Source organism: Brienomyrus brachyistius, chromosome 17 (assembly GCF_023856365.1).
Source record: "Brienomyrus brachyistius isolate T26 chromosome 17, BBRACH_0.4, whole genome shotgun sequence".
Classification (NCBI taxonomy): Eukaryota; Metazoa; Chordata; class Actinopteri; order Osteoglossiformes; family Mormyridae; genus Brienomyrus; species Brienomyrus brachyistius.
In genome coordinates, this window is record NC_064549.1 from 5052678 (window position 1) to 5074985 (window position 22308).

The 22308-nt window shown below is 42.8% G+C and overlaps 2 protein-coding genes and 1 long non-coding RNA gene across 16 annotated transcripts in view; 1 reads left to right on the forward strand and 2 right to left on the reverse strand.

The window, feature by feature from the left end:
* The window catches only part of LOC125712155 (uncharacterized), a 59819-nt gene extending 50383 nt beyond the window's left edge, over positions 1-9436 (forward strand). Inside the window, exon 3 of the long non-coding RNA XR_007383200.1 lies at positions 9342-9436. This is a non-coding gene — a long non-coding RNA (uncharacterized LOC125712155). The remainder of the gene's footprint in view (positions 1-9341) is intronic.
* Positions 1-15546, reverse strand: part of LOC125712134 (olfactory receptor 2G6-like) — a 62803-nt gene extending 47257 nt beyond the window's left edge. Inside the window, exon 1 of one of the 7 annotated variants that reach the window (XM_048981831.1) lies at positions 15489-15546. Coding sequence is in view for 1 of the 7 variants with exons in the window: in XM_048981836.1 (XP_048837793.1) it covers positions 8968-9398 (431 nt within the window). In the remaining 6 variants the exon portion in view is untranslated. Of the gene's footprint in view, positions 1-116; positions 151-5682; positions 5717-7412; positions 8294-8967; positions 9399-15488 lie in introns of those variants that run through there. The other 6 variants (XM_048981836.1, XM_048981825.1, XM_048981824.1 and 3 more) reach the window with 6 other exon arrangements.
* Positions 1-19884, reverse strand: part of LOC125712133 (olfactory receptor 1M1-like) — a 77169-nt gene extending 57285 nt beyond the window's left edge. For 5 of the 8 annotated variants that reach the window (XM_048981817.1, XM_048981815.1, XM_048981820.1 and 2 more), the window contains exon 1: positions 18760-19884. In XM_048981817.1, the coding sequence (XP_048837774.1) occupies positions 18760-19787 (1028 nt within the window). In that variant the 5' untranslated portion in view covers positions 19788-19884. Of the gene's footprint in view, positions 1-4050; positions 5717-11165; positions 11224-18759 lie in introns of those variants that run through there. The other 3 variants (XM_048981818.1, XM_048981822.1, XM_048981823.1) reach the window with 3 other exon arrangements.
* Between the last annotated feature and the right edge of the window lie 2424 nt (positions 19885-22308).

A 22308-nucleotide genomic window follows, 5' to 3' on the forward strand; every position in this document is an offset into this window, starting at 1 on the left:
ACCACAGTGCTGTACAGTCAGGAAAATGCTGGCTTTTGTCTCATCATATTATCTGTCTGTAGGATCCCGTTCTAATTGTCTGATGCATTAAGCTCTGCCAGATTACATAGTATCACCATGTCCTCCTCTGTATGGCTGTTTGATGCCTCTATCCGTCCAGCAGACCTGTAGGCCTTTATATGCTTCTGGATACTGTTGTTTGCCTTCCATAATTACTGCACTGTTACACAGGAATGACGTGACTCCACAGTAACACCCAGGGAAACATGACAATCACAGTCCTAATTAGCTCTGCAGGGAAATTGCACAGGTGTGGTCATTCACAAGAAGGGTCTGAACTATTGATTTAATCGTCCAGCACTACTATCATTTACTTACTCCCGTATTAATGTCATGTTAATGTAATATTTAAAGCTTTTGATGACATGCCATTTGTAAATTTAGACAGGGTCACTATACCAATCTAACCACTCACTTATCTAACCATACAATCGTGTCTCTGATCATGTTTCGAACCACACGTTCACAAAATTCTGCTTTGTGCAATGAAATAAAGGATGACAGTGGGTGAGTAATATATTTAATAAACAGGAAAATCATGAATGGTAACAAGAACTTAAAGAGAAATCTGGATGACAGGATTCCGGACACTGTATTACAGATGTGCAGAGAGTAATTACATTACTTCTTAAATGAATTGGAACTCCACACTGTTAGCATGGCAGTGAGCCTGTCAGAGAACCTGTCAGTTAGCCTGTCAGTGAGTCTGTCAGAGAGCCTGTCAGAGATCCTGTCAGTGAGCCTGTCAGAGAGCGTGTTAGTGAGCCTGTCAGAGAGCCTGTCAGTGAGCCTGTCAGAGAGCTGGTCAGTGAGCCTGTCAGAGAGCCCGTCAGAGAGCCTGTCAGTGAGCCTATCAGTGAGCCGGTCAGTGAGCCTGTCAGAGAGCCTGTCAGAGAGCCGGTCAGAGAGCCCATCAGTGAGCCCGTCAGAGAGCCCGTCAGAGAGCCTGTCAGAGAGCCTGTCAGTGAGCCCATCAGAGAGCCGGTCAGAGAGCCCATCAGTGAGCCCGTCAGTGAGCCTATCAGTGAGCCGGTCAGTGAGCCTGTTAGAGAGCCTGTTAGAAAGCCTTCAGAGAGCCTGTCAGAGAGCCTCAAGAAGCCTGAAGATGGAAGATTAAGAAGCAGGGATCACAGGCCTTAGCAGCTAAAGACCGTCTCCAATTTCCTGATGCCATTGGGATACTTGTTACTGAAGCTAATTTTTCTCTGGTATACTTATATGAGCTGCACCTCAGATTTACTTGCTGTGTTTCAGCCAGAAGCCTCCATATGCCATTTGGGCTCAAAAAGCTGCTCAAATATTCCAGTGCCTCATGGGAAAGACCCCTCATCATGATTAGTTTTTTTGGATGACATTTTAGCTCCCAGATCCACCACGGTCAAGCATCTGCTGCTCCTCAGGTTCTTGTTCGACTCACTTCCCCATTGTCATCATAAATGAGGACAAATATAACACCTGAATGCTACTGTAAGTCCTTGGTCTGCGTCTGACAGCGTGGCATTATTTTTGGTGCACATCCTTTCTCTGCCTTTCTGGAATAGGCCTGGAATGTCAAACATTTTTTAATTAAAATTCAATATTTAAAAATATTTACATATTCCACAGCAAAAATCCATATTCGAATATTTGAGGATTTGTTTTAGGCTGCTATTGTCACGACCTGCCTCTGCCTGTCTTCATGTGGCCAACAGAGGGCGCTATTGGCCAGTCTGAGATAATCTGTTTTGTTGCCCCAAGCATTTCCCATCATGTCTAGACGGTCACCAGCACCTGCAGTATCTCTTGTATATGCACCATTAGACCTGCATATACAGTATGTGCTTCTACGTAATATCGTCCCCAGTCGTCCCCTCAATGTTCCCAGTTACTTGCCCGATTTCGCTACACGTCCTTGTAAGGACCAAACCACGATTAAAGTCCCTTTAATAAAGTCCCCTTCAGGGATTCCCTTGAGAAAAAGGTTGCTTTTAGGGTGTACTGCTCCTGCTGGCCACCTCGGACATGACCGCTAGTTTTCTTCAAACGTGTTTCCTTAATTTTATTCTGTCAAATGGCCTTTGCTGCTTAATGCAGAATAAGGGATCCTCCACTAGGGTCAGACATGCTGCGAATTTCTTCAATGGGCCAGATTGGCTGAAAATAGCCAGCAGGAAATTAATAATAATGTTTGGCTACTTCTATTCAAACAAATGTCACTACAGAACTACAGTGATGAACCTGAGTTTGGAGGATGTTCTCCGTAGTGATGTCAGAAACCTTCTGCTGTGTGAAATCTCGACGGGCTTCCCGAGGCCTGCTGTCCCAGCAGACTGGCACAGGCGTTTGTTTAACAATCTGCAGGCTTCCATGGGTCTTGTTCGGTCTCGGGACGACTCCCAAGGATGACCATCAGTCCTGGTTGGCTGAACTGGTCCCTGGACAGCCCATGATACCTGGTGATTTCCTGCCTTCACCTCCTTGCTTATTGTCCACCAGTCTAAGCAACAACCAAGACATTTGTCCCAGTGCCCACGTCACAACAGAGTTCGCCCCTGTCCCAAATCCCTGTCTGTTTATAAGGCACAAGATATGTGTTTGTGTAACATGAAGTTCATTGTGGGCCTCTGCGATCATATTATGAGGAACAGTTCCGCATCCATGAGGCCAGGAACTTCTTCATTGTTGATGTTGGGGGTAAACCAGGCTTCAGTGAGCTACCTGAACACCGCTTAACTGGTTCTGGGCCCAGCTGGTTCTGGAGAGAAGTGAGCGACGGGACTGCAGTTTCTCCCCAACTCCATAAGTTGTGTTCCTGTTCTGATTGTGTCGTACCACACCCTGGATGTTGGGACTCATCTGTTTATGAATTCTGGGGCGGGGGGGGATGGTGTGGATGGTGGTATGTAATTCAGTTGGGATCTTTAAGGAGTCATTCTGAATTTTCTGTATTACCAGCATTCCCGGGCCAGCTTGTCTCTGCACCAAAACTACTACAAATAATGCATCAGATGCATGGCTCCTTTCTGGCCTTGTCTGGCAGTTATATGTCCGGATACTTCTGGTCTGGCAAAAGCAAAGCTAAACTAAAAGCATTAGAGGGACCATGTACTGTAAGCTGAAATCATCAAGCAGGGAAAAAAACTATTGTTCCATTTGTGTTTCTAAGAAAGGAACTGATGACCAGTGCACATGGAAGGGAACAGCCTGCATGTTTAATGCAGAACTTTTTTTTTTGGATGTATAAAGGTATGTGGTGACCCCAGTGCCTGCTTCTTCATTGTTCCAATAAAGATTAACACTGGTTGTGTTAATTTGTCCAGAAACTGGCAATTTAATGTGACACCAGGAGCACTGCACTGCGAGGAGGCCTCAGCAAACTGCATTGAACCTTGCACTGCGTACAGTACATGAGAAGACCAGTCTACAGAACCATGGTGAGGGGATAGATCAGACAAAAGACACATTTTAAAGACATTCAGATTTTGTGCACTGATGAGTAGTTTTGGTAAATATTCACTAAGCAGATATACAAGACACATCAAATCTTAAATGTACATTTAACACAAGGCAACTTGCTGGGTTTTGCATTGATAATTGGCCCCTCACACCTCGTCAGGTATTTCTACAGGTTATGTGCACTAGGACACTGTAAAATGTTTGGCTACTTCAATTCTGGAAAAAGTCAAGATAAACTAAAGACGTTATAGGAACCACACAGGCCAAAATCATCAAGCAGTAGAAAAAAGAGAGAGTTATTTCATCTGACCACATATCCTGTTAAAGGCAGGAGGCTGGGGTATACGCAAGATTAGACACCAGTTCCTCACAGGGTACATATATGCACAGGCTCATAATCAATCGGCGATTTAGAGGCACCAGTTATCCTAAATGTACAGTAACAATCAAAAGTTTGGACACACCTACAGTACACATAGAATGTACTCTTCTCTACATTTTAGAATAATTCTAAAGATATAAAATGATAAAAGAACATATATGGATCATGCACTGACCAAAAAAGTATAAAAAAAAAAAAAAATTTGTTGAAGGGTAGGGCAGCTCTGTGCACTGCGACTCAGAAGATTGCTGGTTCAATTCCCTGGGTCGGCAGAGGGATCTTTCCATTGGGCCCTTTAGCAAGGCACTTGTGTTCCAGGGACTAGTTGATCCCACTGTCTCCTCTATGCTGGTTTCATGAGGTGGTCTCCTGGGTTGCCTTTCCAGCTGTCCTGAAAGAGGTCTCACATCTATTCTGAGCACTCATTCGCAGCTTTTTTCTGTAAGATGGCCAGGTCATGGTCACCTGACACTATCACTCTCCTTTGTAGACAGCTGTGTGTGTCCAAACTCTTGACTATTATTGTACGTCTTTTGACAGTGGGACAAAGTCTGTGCAACACATGGAGAAAATTCACAGAGAGAGCAGAGGATAGATTCTAATCCCCATTCCTGGTGTGAGGTGACAGTATGATGCCCTAAACCTCCATGCCACGCTTGGTTATTTCAGTGCAGTAATTTTGCTGTTAAACCTTCTCCACATAATCCTACGAAGCTGCTTCAGTTTCAGACCATAAATGAGAGGGTTCAGGATTGGAGGAACAATGAGGTACATTATAGAAAGGCTGTTTCTGAGAGCCTGCAGGGAGGCGTCTGAGCCGAAGCGTGCTGATACAACGTCGAAAGAAAGAGAAATGGCAAAGGTTCCCAATGTGAGAAGATGAGGCAGGCAGGTCTCCATGAACTTATTACGCTCTGCCTGGGACTGAACACATGTCCTGGTGATTAGGATATAGGAGGTTATGATCAGCATAAATTGAAGCAAGTGAAAAACAGTGAGAAAGGAGCCATATAACTTGTTTAATATGGTCTCTATACAGGACAGCTTCACCATGTCCCAGTTCACACAATAAAGCTTATCAATCCTGAATTCACACATGGGCTGCCTGACTATAATCACAATCCCAATAATGGTTGCAATGAACGATAAGAACCACGTCATCTGCACCAGCATTCCTACTCTCTGAGGCGTCATAATAGAGTGATACTCTAGCGGTTTGCATATTGCAACATACCTGTCATAAGCCATTACTGTTAGATTACTCAGTTCACAAAGGTAATATGTGGAAATTCCAAATATTTGAATTATACATGCAGAATATGAGATCACGTGAAAGTCTGACAGAAGGTCAATCTGTAACTTTGGATAGAAACTTGTTGAACCACAGATACTGTTTATACACAGATTACACAGGAAGATGAACATGGGCTCATGGAGAATTCTTTCAAGCAATATGGTAAAAATCAGAGTCAAATTCACAAAAATGGTGAAAACATAGGCAAGGATGGAAAGGCCAAAAAAGATCTGTCTCTTTGTTTTAGTTTCGTTCAATCCATGGAGCACAAAAATAAGTTCACTGGAAGAGTTCTCCATCTGCGCTGAGTTGACGTGACGTTCACAGGCACTGAGCTTCTTTCTAACTGAGCGTCTGGCTCTGGCTTGCATGGCTAACAGACCTGCTCTGAAGAACCACAGTGCTGTACAGTCAGGATAAATGCTGGCTTTTGTCTCATCATCTTATCAGTCAGAAGGATCCCGTTCTACTTGTCTGATGCATTAAGCTCTGCCAGATTACATAGTATCACCATGTCCTCCTCTGTATGGCTGTTTGATGCCTCTATCAGTCCAGCAGACCTGTAGGCCTTTATATGCTTCTGGATTCTGTTGTTTGCCTTCCATAATTACTGCACTGTTACAGAGGAATGACGTGACTCCACAGTAACACCCAGGGAAACATGACAATCACAGTCCTAATTAGCTCTGCAGGGAAATTGCACTGCTGTGGTCATTCAAGAGAAGGGCCTGAGTCTTCATTGATTTAATCATCAAACACTAGATCAGATACATATGACCACATTAATGTTATATGAGTACATCTCAAAGTGATTTCATTTCGATTAATGATGAGAATGGTCTGGCTGCGGAACACTGAGTGACCTTTGGTAAGAGAACCTACAGTGTCGGGCCGTAAATCACATGACCTCCAATGTGGGACTGGAAATCACATGACCTCCAATCCTGGCCCAGACATAATGTTATGCAAACTTCAGGAACAGAGGCAAAATTAAGTGAAGTGAAAATGATTAATTGTCATTGCTGACACACCACAATGAAATGTGTCCCCTGCATTTAACCCATATTTGACCCATATGTGTATAATTACATTACCATATACTGCACATTAAGAAGACCATAAAGAGCACACTGTCAGCATGGCACTAAGCCTTGAGAAGCCTGAACATGGAGGATTACGAAGCAGGGGTCTCAGGCCTCAGCAGCTAAAGTCTGTCTCCAATCTCCTGATGCCATCGGGAGACTCACTCATCCAGCACTGGATCATGAGGGAAAAGGCAGGTCCCTGCCAGTGGCCAGCAAGTCAGTGATGCAAAGACAGATAATCATGCTCTTATAGGGTGTTACACTGCAGCATTTTCATAGGTCCTGACCTTGACTCACCAGCTGATGCCCCTCTGTCCAAACCTAGTAAAGTAAGTGTTGTTTGCCATAGTTAAAAAAGTAGAAGACAGAAATATGCTTAGGGAATAAAATACGAAAAAAGTTTTATTTTCTACATCTGGTAAATTATATTTATAGATTTAGTTTTTTGTGCAGTGATTTTTTTAGTACAACTAACATATACAAAAGGCACATCTTAAATGCATATTAAAAAGGGACGGCATCGTGCTGCATCTTACATTGATTACTGGCCCTTAAAACCTCACCTGCTGTTCATATTGGTGCTGTGCACTGGGACGGTGTGAAATATCTAGCCTTTAATTTTCTAGCAAAACCTAACCTAAGCTAATGGTGTCATAGCATATTATCTGCCAGTAGCACTGAGTCAGAAGGATCCCATTCTAATTATCTGATGCATTAACCTCTGCCTGGGGCGGCATGGAGGTGCAGTGGTTAGCACTGTTACCTCACACCTCTGGGACCCGGGTTCGAGTCTCCGCCTGTTCTCCCTGAGTTTGCATGTTCTCCCCATGTCATCATGGGGTTTCCACTTAGTACTCCGGTTTACCCCCACAGTCCAAAAACATGCTGAGGCTAATTGGAGTTGCTAAATTGCCCGTAGGAGTGCATGTGTGAGTGAATGGTGTGTGAGTGTGCCCTGCGATGGGCTGGCCCCCCGTCCTGGGTTGTTCCCTGCCTCATGCCCATTACTTCCGAAATAGGCTCCGGACCCCCAGGACCCAGTAGGATAAGCGGTTTGGAAAATGGATGGATGGATGGATTAACCTCTGCCAGATTACATAGTATCACCTTGTCCGCCTCTGTATGGCTGTTTGATGCCTCTATCCGTCCAGCAGACCTGTAGGCCTTTATATGCTTCTGGATTCTGTTGTTTGCCTTCAATCATTACAGCACTGTTACACAGGAATGACGTGACTCCACTGTAACACCCAGGGAAACATGACGATCACAGTCCTAATTAGCTCTGCAGGGAAATTGCTTGAGGATGGCCACTTACTGTACAGGATGGACATAAATCACTATTCATTTAATCATCAAACACTATGATCAGTTAGTTATGTCCACATTAATGTCACATTAATGACAAGTGATTACTTTCAAATTGATTCCATTGTTGAATTATGGTAGGGTCACTATCTCATTTAAACCAACAATTATGTAATATGATCAAGCTTCAGATGGTTTGTTATTTAATCAATGAATAAATTGGCAACCTGAAGATCTGTCTTACTGTATATAGAAGTGTTACAACACAGCAAAAGTATAGTGGGTAATTAATACATTTAATAAACTAGAAATCTTTGAACAATGACAAGAACCGAAAAATTTGTTTAAACCAAAGGATTCCAGATACTGAATTTCTCTTGCGCAAATAATAGTGATATTTTGATACAGGCCGAAATCATCAAGCAATAGAAGAAGTCAGGACAGCAGTACTTCAGGGGGCACGTACATGCACAATCTCATTATCTACTGCATGTCGAGGCAAATCAAGTCATTTGTATTGCACAGTTTCAAAGACAAAAGTCATTCAACCTGCTTTACAGGAAATAAAATGAAAAATAAAATGCATGCAGTAAATGAACATAAAATATGAAAATTAAAATGAAAAGAACATATGGGCAACTAAGAGACGTCAGTTAGCCTAATTGTTTGACTATGGGGGAAAAAAAACCACACAACACAGGGAGAGAGTACAAACTCCACACACAGAGAGCAGAGGACAGATTGCAATCCCCAACCCTGGAGGTGTGAGGCGACAGTGTGAGCCCCCCCCCCCCCCCCCCCCCCCCCCCGCCCCGAAGCATCGTGCCACACTTGGTTATTTCAGTGCCGTAATTTTGTTGAATCGTCTCCACACAATCCTACGAAGCTGCTTCAGTTTCAGACCATAAATGAGAGGGTTCAGGACAGGAGGAACAATAAGGTACTCTATAGAAAGGCTGTTTCTGAGAGCCTGCAGGGAGGCTTCTGAGGTTAAACGTGCTGACAGAACATCAAAAGACACAAAAATGGCAGAGGTACTCATTGTGATGAGATGGGGCAGGCAGGTCTCCATGAACTTATTACGCTCTGCCTGGGACTGAACACATGTCCTTATAATTAGGACATAGGAGATTATAATTAGCATACCCTGAGATAAGTGAAAAACCATGAAAAAATAGCTATATAAATTGTATACGGTGGTTTCAATACAGGACAGCTTCACCACATCCCAGGTAAAACAATAAAGTTTATCAATTCTGGATCCACACAAGGGCAGCCTAACTGTCAAAGTAACCCAGAATATTGCCTCAAAGAAAGTTAATAACCACGTCATCTGCACCAACATTCCTACTCTCCGAGGCGTCATGATAGAGTGATACTCTAACGGTTTGCATATTGCAACATACCTGTCATAAGCCATTACTGATAAACTGCTCATTTCACAAAATGAATATGTGTCAATTCCAAATAGCTGAATTATACATGCAGTGTATGAGATCACATGAGAGTCTGACAGAAGGTCAATCAGTAGCTTTGGATAGAAACTTGTAGAGCCACAAATGCTGATCACACACAGATTACACAGGAAGATGAACATGGGCTCATGGAGAATCTTCTCCAGCAATATGGTCAAAATCAGAGTTAAATTCACAAAAATGGTGAAAGCATAGGCAAGGATAGAAAGGCCAAAAAAGATCTGTCTCTTTGTTCTAGTCTCGTTCAAGCCATGGAGTTCAAAAATAAGTTCACTGGAAGAGTTCTCCATCTGCGCTGACTTGAGGTGGCGTTTACAGACACGGAGCTTCTTTCTAACTGAGCGTCTGGCTCTGGCTTGCATGGCTAACAGACCTGCTCAGAAGATCCACAGTGCTGTACAGTCAGGATAAATGCTGGCTTTTGTCTCATCATCTTATCAGTCTGTAGGTCTGAGTCAGAAGATTCCCGTTCTAATTGTCTGATGCATTAATCTCTGCCAGATTACATAGTATCACCTTGTCCTCCTCTGTATGGCTGATTGATGCCTCTATCAGTCCAGCAGACCTGTAGGCCTTTATATGCTTCTGGATTCTGTTGTTTGTCTTCAATCATTACTGCACTGTTACAGAAGAATGACGTGACTCCACTGTAACACCCATGGAAACATGACAATCACAGTCCTAATTAGCTCTGCAGGGAAATTGCACTGCTGTGGTCGTTCAAGAGAAGGGCCTGAGTCTTCATTGATTTAATCATGAAACACTAGATCAGATACATATACCCACATTAATGCCACATTAACGCTAAAAGAATACTATTCAAAGACATTCTATTTTGATTTATGATGAGAATGATCTGACTGCAGAACAAGCGGATGTCCAACACGGGACTGGAAATCACATAACCTCCACTCCTGACCCAGACATGATGTTTTGCAAATTTCAGGAACAGAGGATAATTAAGTGAAGTGAAAACTTCCCATTGCTGACACACCACACAAAAATGTAATCTGTCCTCTGGACGCAACATTGTGACATCGCAGGGGGCAGTTATTATTATTCAATGCCCTGAGGAGCAGTGCTTTGGGGTGGTACATTGTTGGTGGGATCCAAACCAGTAACCTTTCAATCACAAATGCTCTTTCCACTACTGACCCAACCTATTACAGGACATAGGATATTCATTTTTATTCAAATACTTATTATTTTTTAGTATAATAACTCTGGAGAAGTGGCCCTGACCTTCACCCACCAGCAGCTGCCTCTCCGTCCAAACCTAGTGAAGTAAGTGTCATACAGCATGGTTAAGAAAAGTAGAAGACAGAATTATGCTTTGGGAATAGAATATGAGCGGAGTTGACGTGTCATTCACAGGCACAGAGCTTCTTTCTAACTGAGCATCTGTCATGGATTGCTCTGGGGAAGCCCTTACGACATCATGCAGGGCTTCCCTGCCCCACCCCCGGGGTTTCCCAAGGAGGGAGTTGAGCAGTGGCTGGAGCGCTCCCTCTTCACCTGTCCCAGGGATCTGCAGAACTGGTTACTGTATGCCTCCTTCTAACAGCTGATGTCCATCAGGGTTAATGAGAGATCCTATTCATTCGCTTCTGGAATATTCATCTATTTTTGCTAGTTCAGCTATTTTTGCTAGTTCGAGCATTTCTGTCCCGTTATTCCCCTACCTGTCTGCGCCTCTGCCTGCCTGTTTCCCTGACCCCTGTTCTGCTTACCCTGACCACGAATATAGCATAGCCCTCTGACTACAGACAAAGATCGACTGACCACCCGCCTGTCCCCAGATTCTGAGCTTCGCCTGTCCCCCTGGAAATCGACAGATTGCCTGACCGCTGCCCGTACTTCAATCACGATTTTTGGATCTATGCTTTTGTCTTTTTCCCCCCTTCTTGTATTTCGGAGAAGATATTAAAATCTGCTCACCGGACAGACCTGCTATAGTGTCCTCCTTATTACTTGCATTCCCCTGCCGTGACAGCGTCTGGCTCTGGCTTGCATGGCTAACAGACCTGCTCAGAAAAACTATAGTACTGTACAGTCAGGATAAATGCTGACTTTTGTCTCATCATATTATCTGCATGTAGGATCCCGTTCTAATTGTCTGATGCATTAACCTCTGCCAGATTACATAGTATTACCATGTCCTCCTCTGTATGGCTGTTTGATACCTCTATCCGTCCAGCAGACCTGCAGGCCTTTATATGCTTCTGGATTCTGCTGTTTGCTACAATCATTACTGCACTGTTACAGAGGAATGACGTGACTCCACAGTAACACCCAGGGAAACATGACAATCACAGTCCTAATTAGCTCTGCAGGGAAATTGCACAGCTGTGGTCGTTCAAGAGAAGGGCCTGAGTCTTCATTGATTTAATCATCAAACACTAGATCAGATACATATACCCACATTAATGCCACATTAACGTTAAAAGAATAGTATTCAAAGACATTCTGTTTTGATTTATGATGAGAATGATCTGACTGCAGAACAAGCGGATGTCCAACACGGGACTGGAAATCACATGACCTACACAACTGACCCAGACATGATGTTTTGCAAATTTCAGGAACAGAGGCCAAATTAAGTGAAGTGAAAACTTCCCATTGATGGCACACCACACAAAAATTAAATCTGTCCTCTGGACGTAACATTGTGACATTGCAGAGGGCAGTTATTACAGTATTTAGTACCCGAGGAGCAGTGCTTGGGGGTGGTATATTGTTGGGCGAGGATTCAAACTAGTAACCTTTCAATCACAAGTGCACTTTTCTAATTATTAGGCCACCACTGGCCCAACCTATTACAGGACATAGGATATTAATTCTTATTCAAATAGTTATTATGATTTTAGCATAATAAGTCATTGGCCAGTTTTTGTTCTCTTTCTGGCCAAACTCCTCCAAAACTATTTCTGCTGTGTTTAGGTTGGATGGCCAGGTCATGTGATGTGACATGCTATCACTCTCCTTTGTAGGTGGCTGGGTGTGTCCAGACTTTCGACTGATAATGTAAATTGCAAAGCCTTAACATGGAGGCTTCAGAAGCAGGGATCCCAGGCCTCAGCAGCTAAAGCTGATCTCCTACAGTATGTCCTTATGCCATCGGGAGACTCACTTATCCACAACTGCAACATGAGGGAAACGGCAGGTCAGAGATGCAAAGACAGATAATAATGCTGTTATCAGGTGTTAGATCTTAGGAAAGGATCTTGTAGCATTTTCTGTGAAGGAGAAGTGGCCCTGACATTCACTCACCAGCTGCTGCCTCTCTATGCAAACCTAGTGAAGTAAGTGTCATACTGCATAGTTAAGAAAAGAAGACAGAAATATGTTTAGGGAATAAAAAATTAAATGTTTTTATTTTCTACATCTGGTAAATTCCATTTAAAGATTTAATTTTTGTACAGTGGTTTTATTTAGTTCAACTAACATATATAAAAGGCACGTGCAATCTTAAATGCATATTATAGGCACGACATCGTGCCGCATCTTACATTGATTACTGGCCCTTAAAACCTCACCTGCTGTTCATATTGGTGCTGTGCACTGGGACAGTGTGAAACATCTAGCCTTTTATTTTCTAGCAAAACCTAACCTAAGCTAAAGGTGTCATAGCAACCGCATACAGTGAAATCATCAAGCAGGAAAAAAACTTGGTTATTTTATCTAACCATGTATTCTGTTCAGGGTCACAGGGGGAAACCAGGAGCCTGTCTTATGTAGCATAGGGCACAAGGCAGGGGTGCATCCAAGATAGGACACTCGTCCCTCACAGGGAACATTCATGCACAGGCTTATAATATTTAGGTAATTTACAGGCACCAGTTACCCTGAGGGCATGTTTTGGACTGTGGGAGGAGACCACACTACACAGGGAGACAATTCAAACTCCCCCCACAAAGAGCAGAAGACAGATTGTAATCCCCAACCTTGGAGGTGTGAGATGACAGTGTGACCCCCCCTGAACCTCCATGTCACACTTGGTTATTTCAGTGCAGCATTTTTCCTGGTAATTTGGATATAGGAGTTTATGATTAGCAGGACTTGAAATATATGGAAAAACAAGAAAATGAAGGCATATAAATAAAATAGGGTGGTATCTATAGATTCCAGTGTATGAAATGGGGTATGTGTGCACTGCCACAAACGATGGCAACTAAAGTATAGTGCTTGTTCAATATATTTATTAAGCAGGAAAAGCATGAACAGTACAGTCACATGATCATATAGTGCATTAAGCAGACCTTAAAGAGCACACTGTCAGCATGGCAGAGAGCCTCAAAAAGCCAGAAGATGGAGGATTCTGAGTCAGGGGTCTCAGGCCTCAGCAGCTAAAGTCTGTCTCCAATCTCCTGATGCCATCGGGAGACTCGCTCATCCAGCACTGGATCATGAGGGAAAAGGCAGGTCCCTCCTAGTGGCCAGCAAGTCAGTGATGCAAAGACAGATAATATTGCTGTTATCAGGTGGTAGGTCTCAAGTAAAAACCTATGAAAGGATTTAGCAGCAGTTCTGTGGCAGCCTGGAGCAGGCTTTGGGTCTGCAATGCAAAGCGGCTCCGACTTTTTTATCCCCCACCGTTATTATTCTGCATAAATGCAGTTACCCAGTTAAACATCGTACTGCATACGCAAGAATAACATAGGATAGGAGCATGGTGAAGGAATTAACTATACACCTGTTTCATTTTCTGCCTCAGATAGAAATACGTTTTCAAAACATTGCTATATACTAATGAGTTACATTTTGTAGATATTCTCTAAGCAGATATATAAGGCGTATCAGATCTCAAATGCACATAGAACATAAAGCATCTTGCTGGCTTTTGCATCGATTACTGTCCCTTCATTCTTCAAATGACATTTTATGCTGTATATAAACACTGGGACACAGTAACATGTCTGGCTCCTCCTTCTTTTCTAGGAATTGGCATGCTAAGCTAAAGGCATTATAGAGACCATGCAGGCCAAAATCATCATGCAGAAGGAACTTACTCATTTCTTCTGACCACTTATTCTGATTCGCATGACGTGGTGCGGCGGGCCGGGCCTGGAATCAATCCTAGGCAGCACAAGGCTGGCGTACTCCCTAGACAGAACACCAGTCCCTCACAGGGCACATACAGGCACAAGCTCATTATCTATGGGCAACCTTGAGACACCAGTTACCCTATGCTTTGGACTGTGGGAGGAAACCACACAACATAGGGAAAAAATGCAAACTCCACACACAGAAAGCAGAAGATAGATTGTAATCCCCAATCCTGGAGGTGTGAGGTGAGTGTGTGACCCCCCCCCCCCCCCCCACCCCCCGAACCTCCATTCCACCCATGGTTATTTTAGTGCAGTAATTTTGCTCTTGAACCTTCTCCACACAATCCTACGAAGCTGCTTCAGTTTCAGACCATAAATGAGAGGGTTCAGGATTGGAGGAACAATGAGGTACATTATAGAAAGGCTGTTTCTGAGAGCCTGCAGGGAGGCGTCTGAGCCGAAACGTGCTGATACAACATCAAATAAAAGCGAAATGGCGAAGGTACCGAAAGTGATGAGATGGGGCAGGCAGGTCTCCATGAACTTACTACGTTCTATCTGAGATTTTATACATATCCTGGTGATTTGGATATAGGAGGTTATAAGTAGCAGGAATTGAAATGTATGAAAAAACAAACAACAATAGCTGTATAAGTTGTTTAAGGTGGTATCTATACATGACAGCTTCACCACATCCCAGGTAAAACAATAAAGCTTCTCAATTCTGGATCCACACAAGGGGAGCCCGACTGTCAACATAAACCAGACAATTGTCTCAAAGAAAGATAAGAACCACATCATCTGGAGCAACATTCTCACCCTCTGAAGCGTCATAATAGAGTGATACTCCAATGGTTTGCATATTGCAACATACCTGTCATAAGCCATTACTGTTAAATTACTTATTTCACAGACAAGATATATGCTGATTCCAAATATTTGAATTATACATGCAGTGTATGAGATCACATGAGAGTCTGACAGAAGGTCAATCAGTAGCTTTGGATAGAAACTCGTAGAGCCACAGATTCCATTTAGACACAGATTACAGAGGAAGATGAACATGGGCTCATGGAGAATCTTCTCCAATAAAATGATCAAAATCAAAGTTAAATTCACAAAAATGGTGAAAACGTAGACAAGAAGAGAAATGGCAAAAAATATCTGTCTCTTTGTTTTAGTTTCATTCAAGCCATGGAGCACAAAAATAAGTTCACTGGAGGAGTTCTCCATCTGCGCTGACTTGACGTGTCGTTCACAGACACTGTGCTTCCTTCTAACTGAAAGTCTGGGTCTCCCTTTCTGTGAAGACCCACAGTGCTGTACAATCAGGATAAATGCTGACTTTTGTCTCATCATACTATCTGCCTGTAGGATCCCGTTCTAATTGTCTGATGCATTAACCTCTGCCAGATTACATAGTATCACCATGTCCTCCTCTGTATGGCTGTTTGATGCCTCTATCAGTTCAGCTGACCTGTAGGCCTTTATATGTTTCTGGATTCTGTTGTTTGCCTTCCATAATTACTGCACTGTTACAGAGGAATGACGTGACTCCACAGTAACACCCAGGGAAACATGACAATCACAGTCCTAATTAGCTCTGCAGGGAAATTGCACTGCTGTGGTCGTTCAAGAGAAGGGCCTGATTCTTCATTGATTTAATCATCAAACACTAGATCAGATACATATACCCACATTAATGCCACATTAATGTTAAAAGAATACTATTCAAAGACATTCTGTTCTGATTTATGATGAGAATGATCTGACTGCAGAACAAGCGGATGTCCAACACGGGACTGGAAATCACATGACCTACACAACTGACCCAGACATGATGTTTTGCAAATTTCAGGAACAGAGGCCAAATTAAGTGAAGTGAAAAATTCCCATTGATGGCACACCACACAAAAATGAAATCTGTCCTCTGGACGTAACATCGTGACATTTCAGGGGGCAGTTATTACAGTATTTAGTACCCGAGGAGCAGTGCTTGGGGGTGGTATATTGTTGGTCGAGGATTCAAACTAGTAGCCTTTCAATCACAAGTGCACTTTTCTAATTATTAGGCCACCACTGCCGAACCTATTATAGGACATAGGATATTAATTTTTATTCAAATAGTTATTATAATTTTAGCATAATAACTCATTGGCCAGTTTTCCTTCTCTTTCTGGCCAAACTCCTCCAAAACTATTTCTGCTGTGTTTAGGTTGGATGGCCAGGTCATGTGTTGTGACATGCTAACACTGTCCTTTGTAGGTGGCTGGGTGTGTCCAGACTTTCGACTGATAATGTAAATTGCAAAGCCTCAACATGGAGGCTTCAGACGCTGGGATCCCAGGCCACAGCAGCTAAAGCCGGTCTCCTACAGTACGTCCTTATGCCAACGGGAGACTCACTTATCCACAACTGCAACATGAGGGAAACGGCAGGTCAGAGATGCAAAGACAGATAATAATGATGTTATCAGGTTTTAGATCTTAGGAAAGGATTTTGTAGCATTTTCTGTGATGGAGAAGTGGCCCTGACCTTCACTCACCAGCTGCTGCCTCACCGTCCAAACCTAGTGAAGTAAGTGTCATACTGCATAGTTTAAGAAAAGCAGAAGACAGAAATATGTTTATGGAATAAAAAATTTAATGTTTTTATTTTCTACATCTGGTAAATTACAATTAAAGATTTAATTTTTGTACAGTGATTTTATTTAGTTCAACTAACATATATAAAAGGCACGTGCAATCTTAAATGCATATTATAGGCACGACATCGTGCTGCATCTTACATTGATTACTGGCCCTTAAAACCTCACCTGCTGTTCATATTGGTGCTGTGCACTGGGATATCTAACCTTTTATTTTCTAGCGGAAGCTTAGCTAAGCTAATGGCATCATAGCAACTGCATAGGGCTAAATCATCAAGCAGGAAAAAAACTGTGGTTATTTTATCTAACCATGTATTCTGTTCAGGGTCACAGGGGGGAAACCAGGAACCTGTCTTATGTAGCACAGGGCACAAGGCAGGGGTGCATCCAAGATAGGACACTCGTCCCTCACAGGGAACATTCATGCACAGGCTTATAATCTTTAGGTAATTTACAGGCACCAGATACCCTGAGGGCATGTTTTGGACTGTGGGAGGAGACCACACTACACAGGGAGACAATTCAAACTCCCCCCACAAAGAGCAGAAGACAGATTGTAATCCTCAACCTTAGAGGTGTGTGAGATGACAGTGTGACCCCCCCTGAACCTCCATGTCACACTTGGTTATTTCAGTGCAGCATTTTTCCTGGTAATTAGGATATAGGAGTTTATGATTAGCAGGACTTGAAATATATGGAAAAACAAGGAAATGAAGGCATATCAATGATATACTGCAAGGTGGTATCTATAGATTGCAGTGTATAGTTATGACTTTGTAAAGAAATGGGGTATGTGTGCACTGCCACAAAAGATGGCAACTAAAGTATAGTGCTTGTTCAATATATTTATTAAGCAGGAAAAGCATGAACAGTACAGTCACATGACCATATAGTGCATTAAGCAGACCTTAAAGAGCACACTGTCAGCATGGCAGAGAGCCTCAAAAAGCCAGAAGATGGAGGATTCTGAGTCAGGGGTCTCAGGCCTCAGCAGCTAAAGTCTGTCTCCAATCTCCTGATGCCATCGGGAGACTCGCTCATCCAGCACTGGATCATGAGGGAAAAGGCAGGTCCCTCCTAGTGGCCAGCAAGTCAGTGATGCAAAGACAGATAATAATGCTGTTATCAGGTGGTAGGTCTCAAGTAAAAACCTATGAAAGGATTTAGCAGCAGTTCTGTGGCAGCCTGGAGCAGGCTTTGGGTCTGCAATGCAAAGCGGCTCCGACTTTTTTATCCCCCACCGCTATTATTCTGCATAAATGCAGTTACCCAATTAAACATCGTACTGCATACGCAACAATAACAGAGGATAGGAGCATGGTGAGGGAATTAACTATACACCTGTTTCATTTTCTGCCTCAGATAGAAATCTGTTTTCAAAACATTGCTATATACTAATGAGTTACATTTTATAAATATCCTCTAAGCAGATATATACGGCGTATCAGATCTCAAATGCACATAGAACATAAAGCATCTTGCTGGCTTTTGCATCGATTACTGTCCCTTCATTCCTCATACATGTATGTCATTTAATACGGTACTGTATATAAGCACTGGGACACTGTAACATGTCTGGCTCCTCTTTCTTTTCTAGGAATTGCCATTCTAAGCTAAAGGCATTATAGAGACCATGCAGGCCAAAATCATCATGCAGAAGGAACTTGCTTATTTCTTCTGAGCACTTATTCTGATTCACATGACGTGTTGCGGTGGGCCGGGCCTGGAATCAATCCTAGGCAGCTCAGGGCTGGTGTACTCCCTAGACAGAACACGAGTCCCTCACAGGGCACAAGCTCATTATCTATGGGCAACCTTGAGACACTAGTAACCCTATGCTTGAGACTGTGGGAGGAAACCACACAACACAGGGTAAAAATGCAAAATCCACACAAAGAAAGCAGAGGACAGATTGTAATCCCCAATCCTGGAGGTGTGAGGCGAGTGTGTGACCCCCCCCCCCCCCCCCCCCCCCCGAACCTCCATTCCACCCTTGGTTATTTCAGTGCAGCAATTTTGCTGTTGAACCTTCTCCACACAATCCTACGAAGCTGCTTCAGTTTCAGACCATAAATGAGAGGGTTCAGGATTGGAGGAACAATGAGGTACATTATAGAAAGGCTGTTTCTGAGAGCCTGCAGGGAGGCGTCTGAGCCGAAATGTGCTGATACAACATCAAATAAAAGCGAAATGGCGAAGGTACCGAAAGTGATGAGATGGGGCAGGCAGGTCTCCATGAACTTACTACGTTCTATCTGAGATTTTATACATATCCTGGTGATTTGGATATAGGAGGTTATAAGTAGCAGGAATTGAAATGTATGAAAAAACAAACAACAATAGCTGTATAAGTTGTTTAAGGTGGTATCTATACATGACAGCTTCAGCACATCCCAGGTAAAACAATAAAGCTTCTCAATTCTGGATCCACACAAGGGGAGCCTGACTGCCAACATAACCCAGACAATTATCTCAAAGAAAGATAAGAACCACATCATCTGGAGCAACATTCTCACCCTCTGAAGCGTCATAATAGAGTGATACTCCAATGGTTTGCATATCGCAACATACCTGTCATAAGCCATTACTGTTAAATTAGTTATTTCACAGACAAGATATATGCTGATTCCAAATATCTGAATTATACATGCAGTGTATGAGATCACATGAGAGTCTGACAGAAGGTCAATCAGTAGCTTTGGATAGAAACTCGTAGAGCCACAGATTCCATTTAGACACAGATTACAGAGGAAGATGAACATGGGCTCATGGAGAATCTTCTCCAGTAAAATGATCAAAATCAGAGTTAAATTCACAAAAATGGTGAAAACGTAGACAAGAAGAGAAATGGCAAAAAATATCTGTCTCTTTGTTTTAGTCTCATTCAAGCCATGGAGCACAAAAACAAGTTCACTGGAGGAGTTCTCCATCTGAGCCACCTTGACGTGTCGTTCACAGACACGGTGCTTCCTTCTAACTGAACGTCTGGGTCTGCCTTTCTGTGAAGACCCACAGTGCTGTACTATCAGGATAAATGCTGGCTTTTGTCTCATCATATTATCGGCCTGTAGGATCCCGTTCTAATTGCCTGATGCATTAATCTCTGCCAGATTACATAGTATCACCATGTCCTCCTCTGTATGGCTGTTTGATGCCTCTATCAGTTCAGCTGACCTGTAGGCCTTTATATGCTTCTGGATTCTGTTGTTTGCCTTCCATAATTACTGCACTGTTACAGAGGAATGATGTGACTCCACAGTAACACCCAGGGAAACATGACAATCACATTCGTAATTAGCTCTGCAGGGAAATTGCACTGCTGTGGTCGTTCAAGAGAAGGGCCTGAGTCTTCATTGATTTAATCATCAAACACTAGATCAGATACATATGACCATATTAATGCCACATTAATGTTAAAAGAATAGTATTCAAAGACATTCTGTTTTGATTTATGATGAGAATGATCTGAATGCAGAAGAAGCGGATGTCCAACACGGGACTGGAAATCACATGACCTACACAACTGACCCAGACATGATGTTTTGCAAATTTCAGGAACAGAGGCCAAATTAAGTGAAGTGAAAACTTCCCATTGATGGCACACCACACAAAAATGAAATCTGTCTTCTGGATGTAACATTGTGACATTGCAGGGGGCAGTTATTACAGTATTTAGTACCCAAGGAGCAGTGCTTGGGGGTGGTATGTTGTTGGTCGAGGATTCAAACTAGTAACCTTTCAATCACAAGTGCACTTTTCTAATTATTAGGCCACCACTGGCCCAACCTATTATAGGACATAGGATATTAATTTTTATTCAAATAGTTATTATAATTTTAGCATAATAAGTCATTGGCCAGTTTTCCTTCTCTTTCTGGCCAAACTCCTCCAAAACTATTTCTGCTGTGTTTAGGTTGGATGGCCAAGTCATGTGATGTGACATGCTATCACTCTCCTTTGTAGGTGGCTGGGTGTGTCCAGACTTTCGACTGATAATGTAAATTGCAAAGCCTTAACATGGAGGCTTCAGAAGCAGGGATCCCAGGCCTCAGCAGCTAAAGCTGGTATCCTACAGTATGTCCTTATGCCATCGGGAGACTCACTTATCCACAACTGCAACATGAGGGAAACGGCAGGTCAGAGATGCAAAGACAGATAATAATGCTGTTATCAGGTTTTAGATCTTAGGAAAGGATTTTGTAGCATTTTCTGTGATGGAGAAGTGGCCCTGACCTTCACACACCAGCTGCTGCCTCTCTATGCAAACCTAGTGAAGTAAGTGTCATACTGCATAGTTAAGAAAAGCAGAAGACAGAAATATGTTTAGGGAATAAAAAATTAAATGTTATTTTCTACATCTGGTGAATCACATTTAAAGATTTAATTTTTGTACAGTGGTTTTATTTAGTTCAACTAACATATATAAAAGGCACATGCAATCTTAAATGCATATTATAGGCACGACATCGTGCTGCATCTTACATTGATTACTGGCCCTTAAAACCTCACCTGCTGTTCATATTGGTGCTGTGCACTGGGACAGTGTGAAATATCTAGCCTTTTATTTTCTAGCAAAACCTAACCTAAGCTAATGGTGTCATAGCTACCGCATACAGCGAAATCATCAAGCAGGAAAAAAACTGTTGTTAATTTTATCTAACCATGTGTTCTGTTCAGGGTCACAGGGGGAAACCAGGAGCCTGTCTTATGTAGCATAGGGCACAAGGCAGGGGTGCATCCAAGATAGGACACTCGTCCCTCACAGGGAACATTCATGCACAGGCTTATAATCTTTAGGTAATTTACAGGCACCAGTTACCCTGAGGGCATGTTTTGGACTGTGGGAGGAGACCACACTACACAGGGAGACAATTCAAACTCCCCCCACAAAGACCAGAAGACAGATTGTAATCCTCAACTTTGGAGGTGTGAGATGATAGTGTGACCCCCCCTGAACCTCCATGTCACACTTGGTTATTTCAGTGCAGCATTTTTCCTGGTAATTAGGATATAAGAGCTTATGATTAGCTGGACTTGAAATATATGTAAAAACAAGAAAATGAAGGCATATAAATAAAATAAGGTGGTATCTATAGATTCCAGTGTAAAGATATGACTTTGTAAAGAAATGGGGTATGTGTGTGTCGCAGCGCTGGGCTCAGAGTTCAGGGGAACCACCCCTTAAGACACCGACTACGCCACCCTGGGAATTGCGCCCAGGGAAATAGTTCCTAAGCTAAATGAAACTCCAAGAGAAAGGTACTCAGGTCCGTTATACACGGCAGCAAGAGACGTGGCTCCACTTACAATCTTTTATTACAACCAAATTTAAAAACACCATCCACACGACGAGATAAAACCTCGGGGCTGGTCCACACAGGGTAGGAGGTTAAACAGACAAAACAGCAGATGGCATCCTGAAACAAAACACTACAACTCCCATGCATACACACAATACAACATGCCACCACAAAGTTCCCCTCCTCCCTAATGGCATCCCAACCCCAAAGAATCTTAAAACACACAAAATAAAATCCCTCACATTCAATACACGAAAAAAAAGGAGAGAAAACAAGA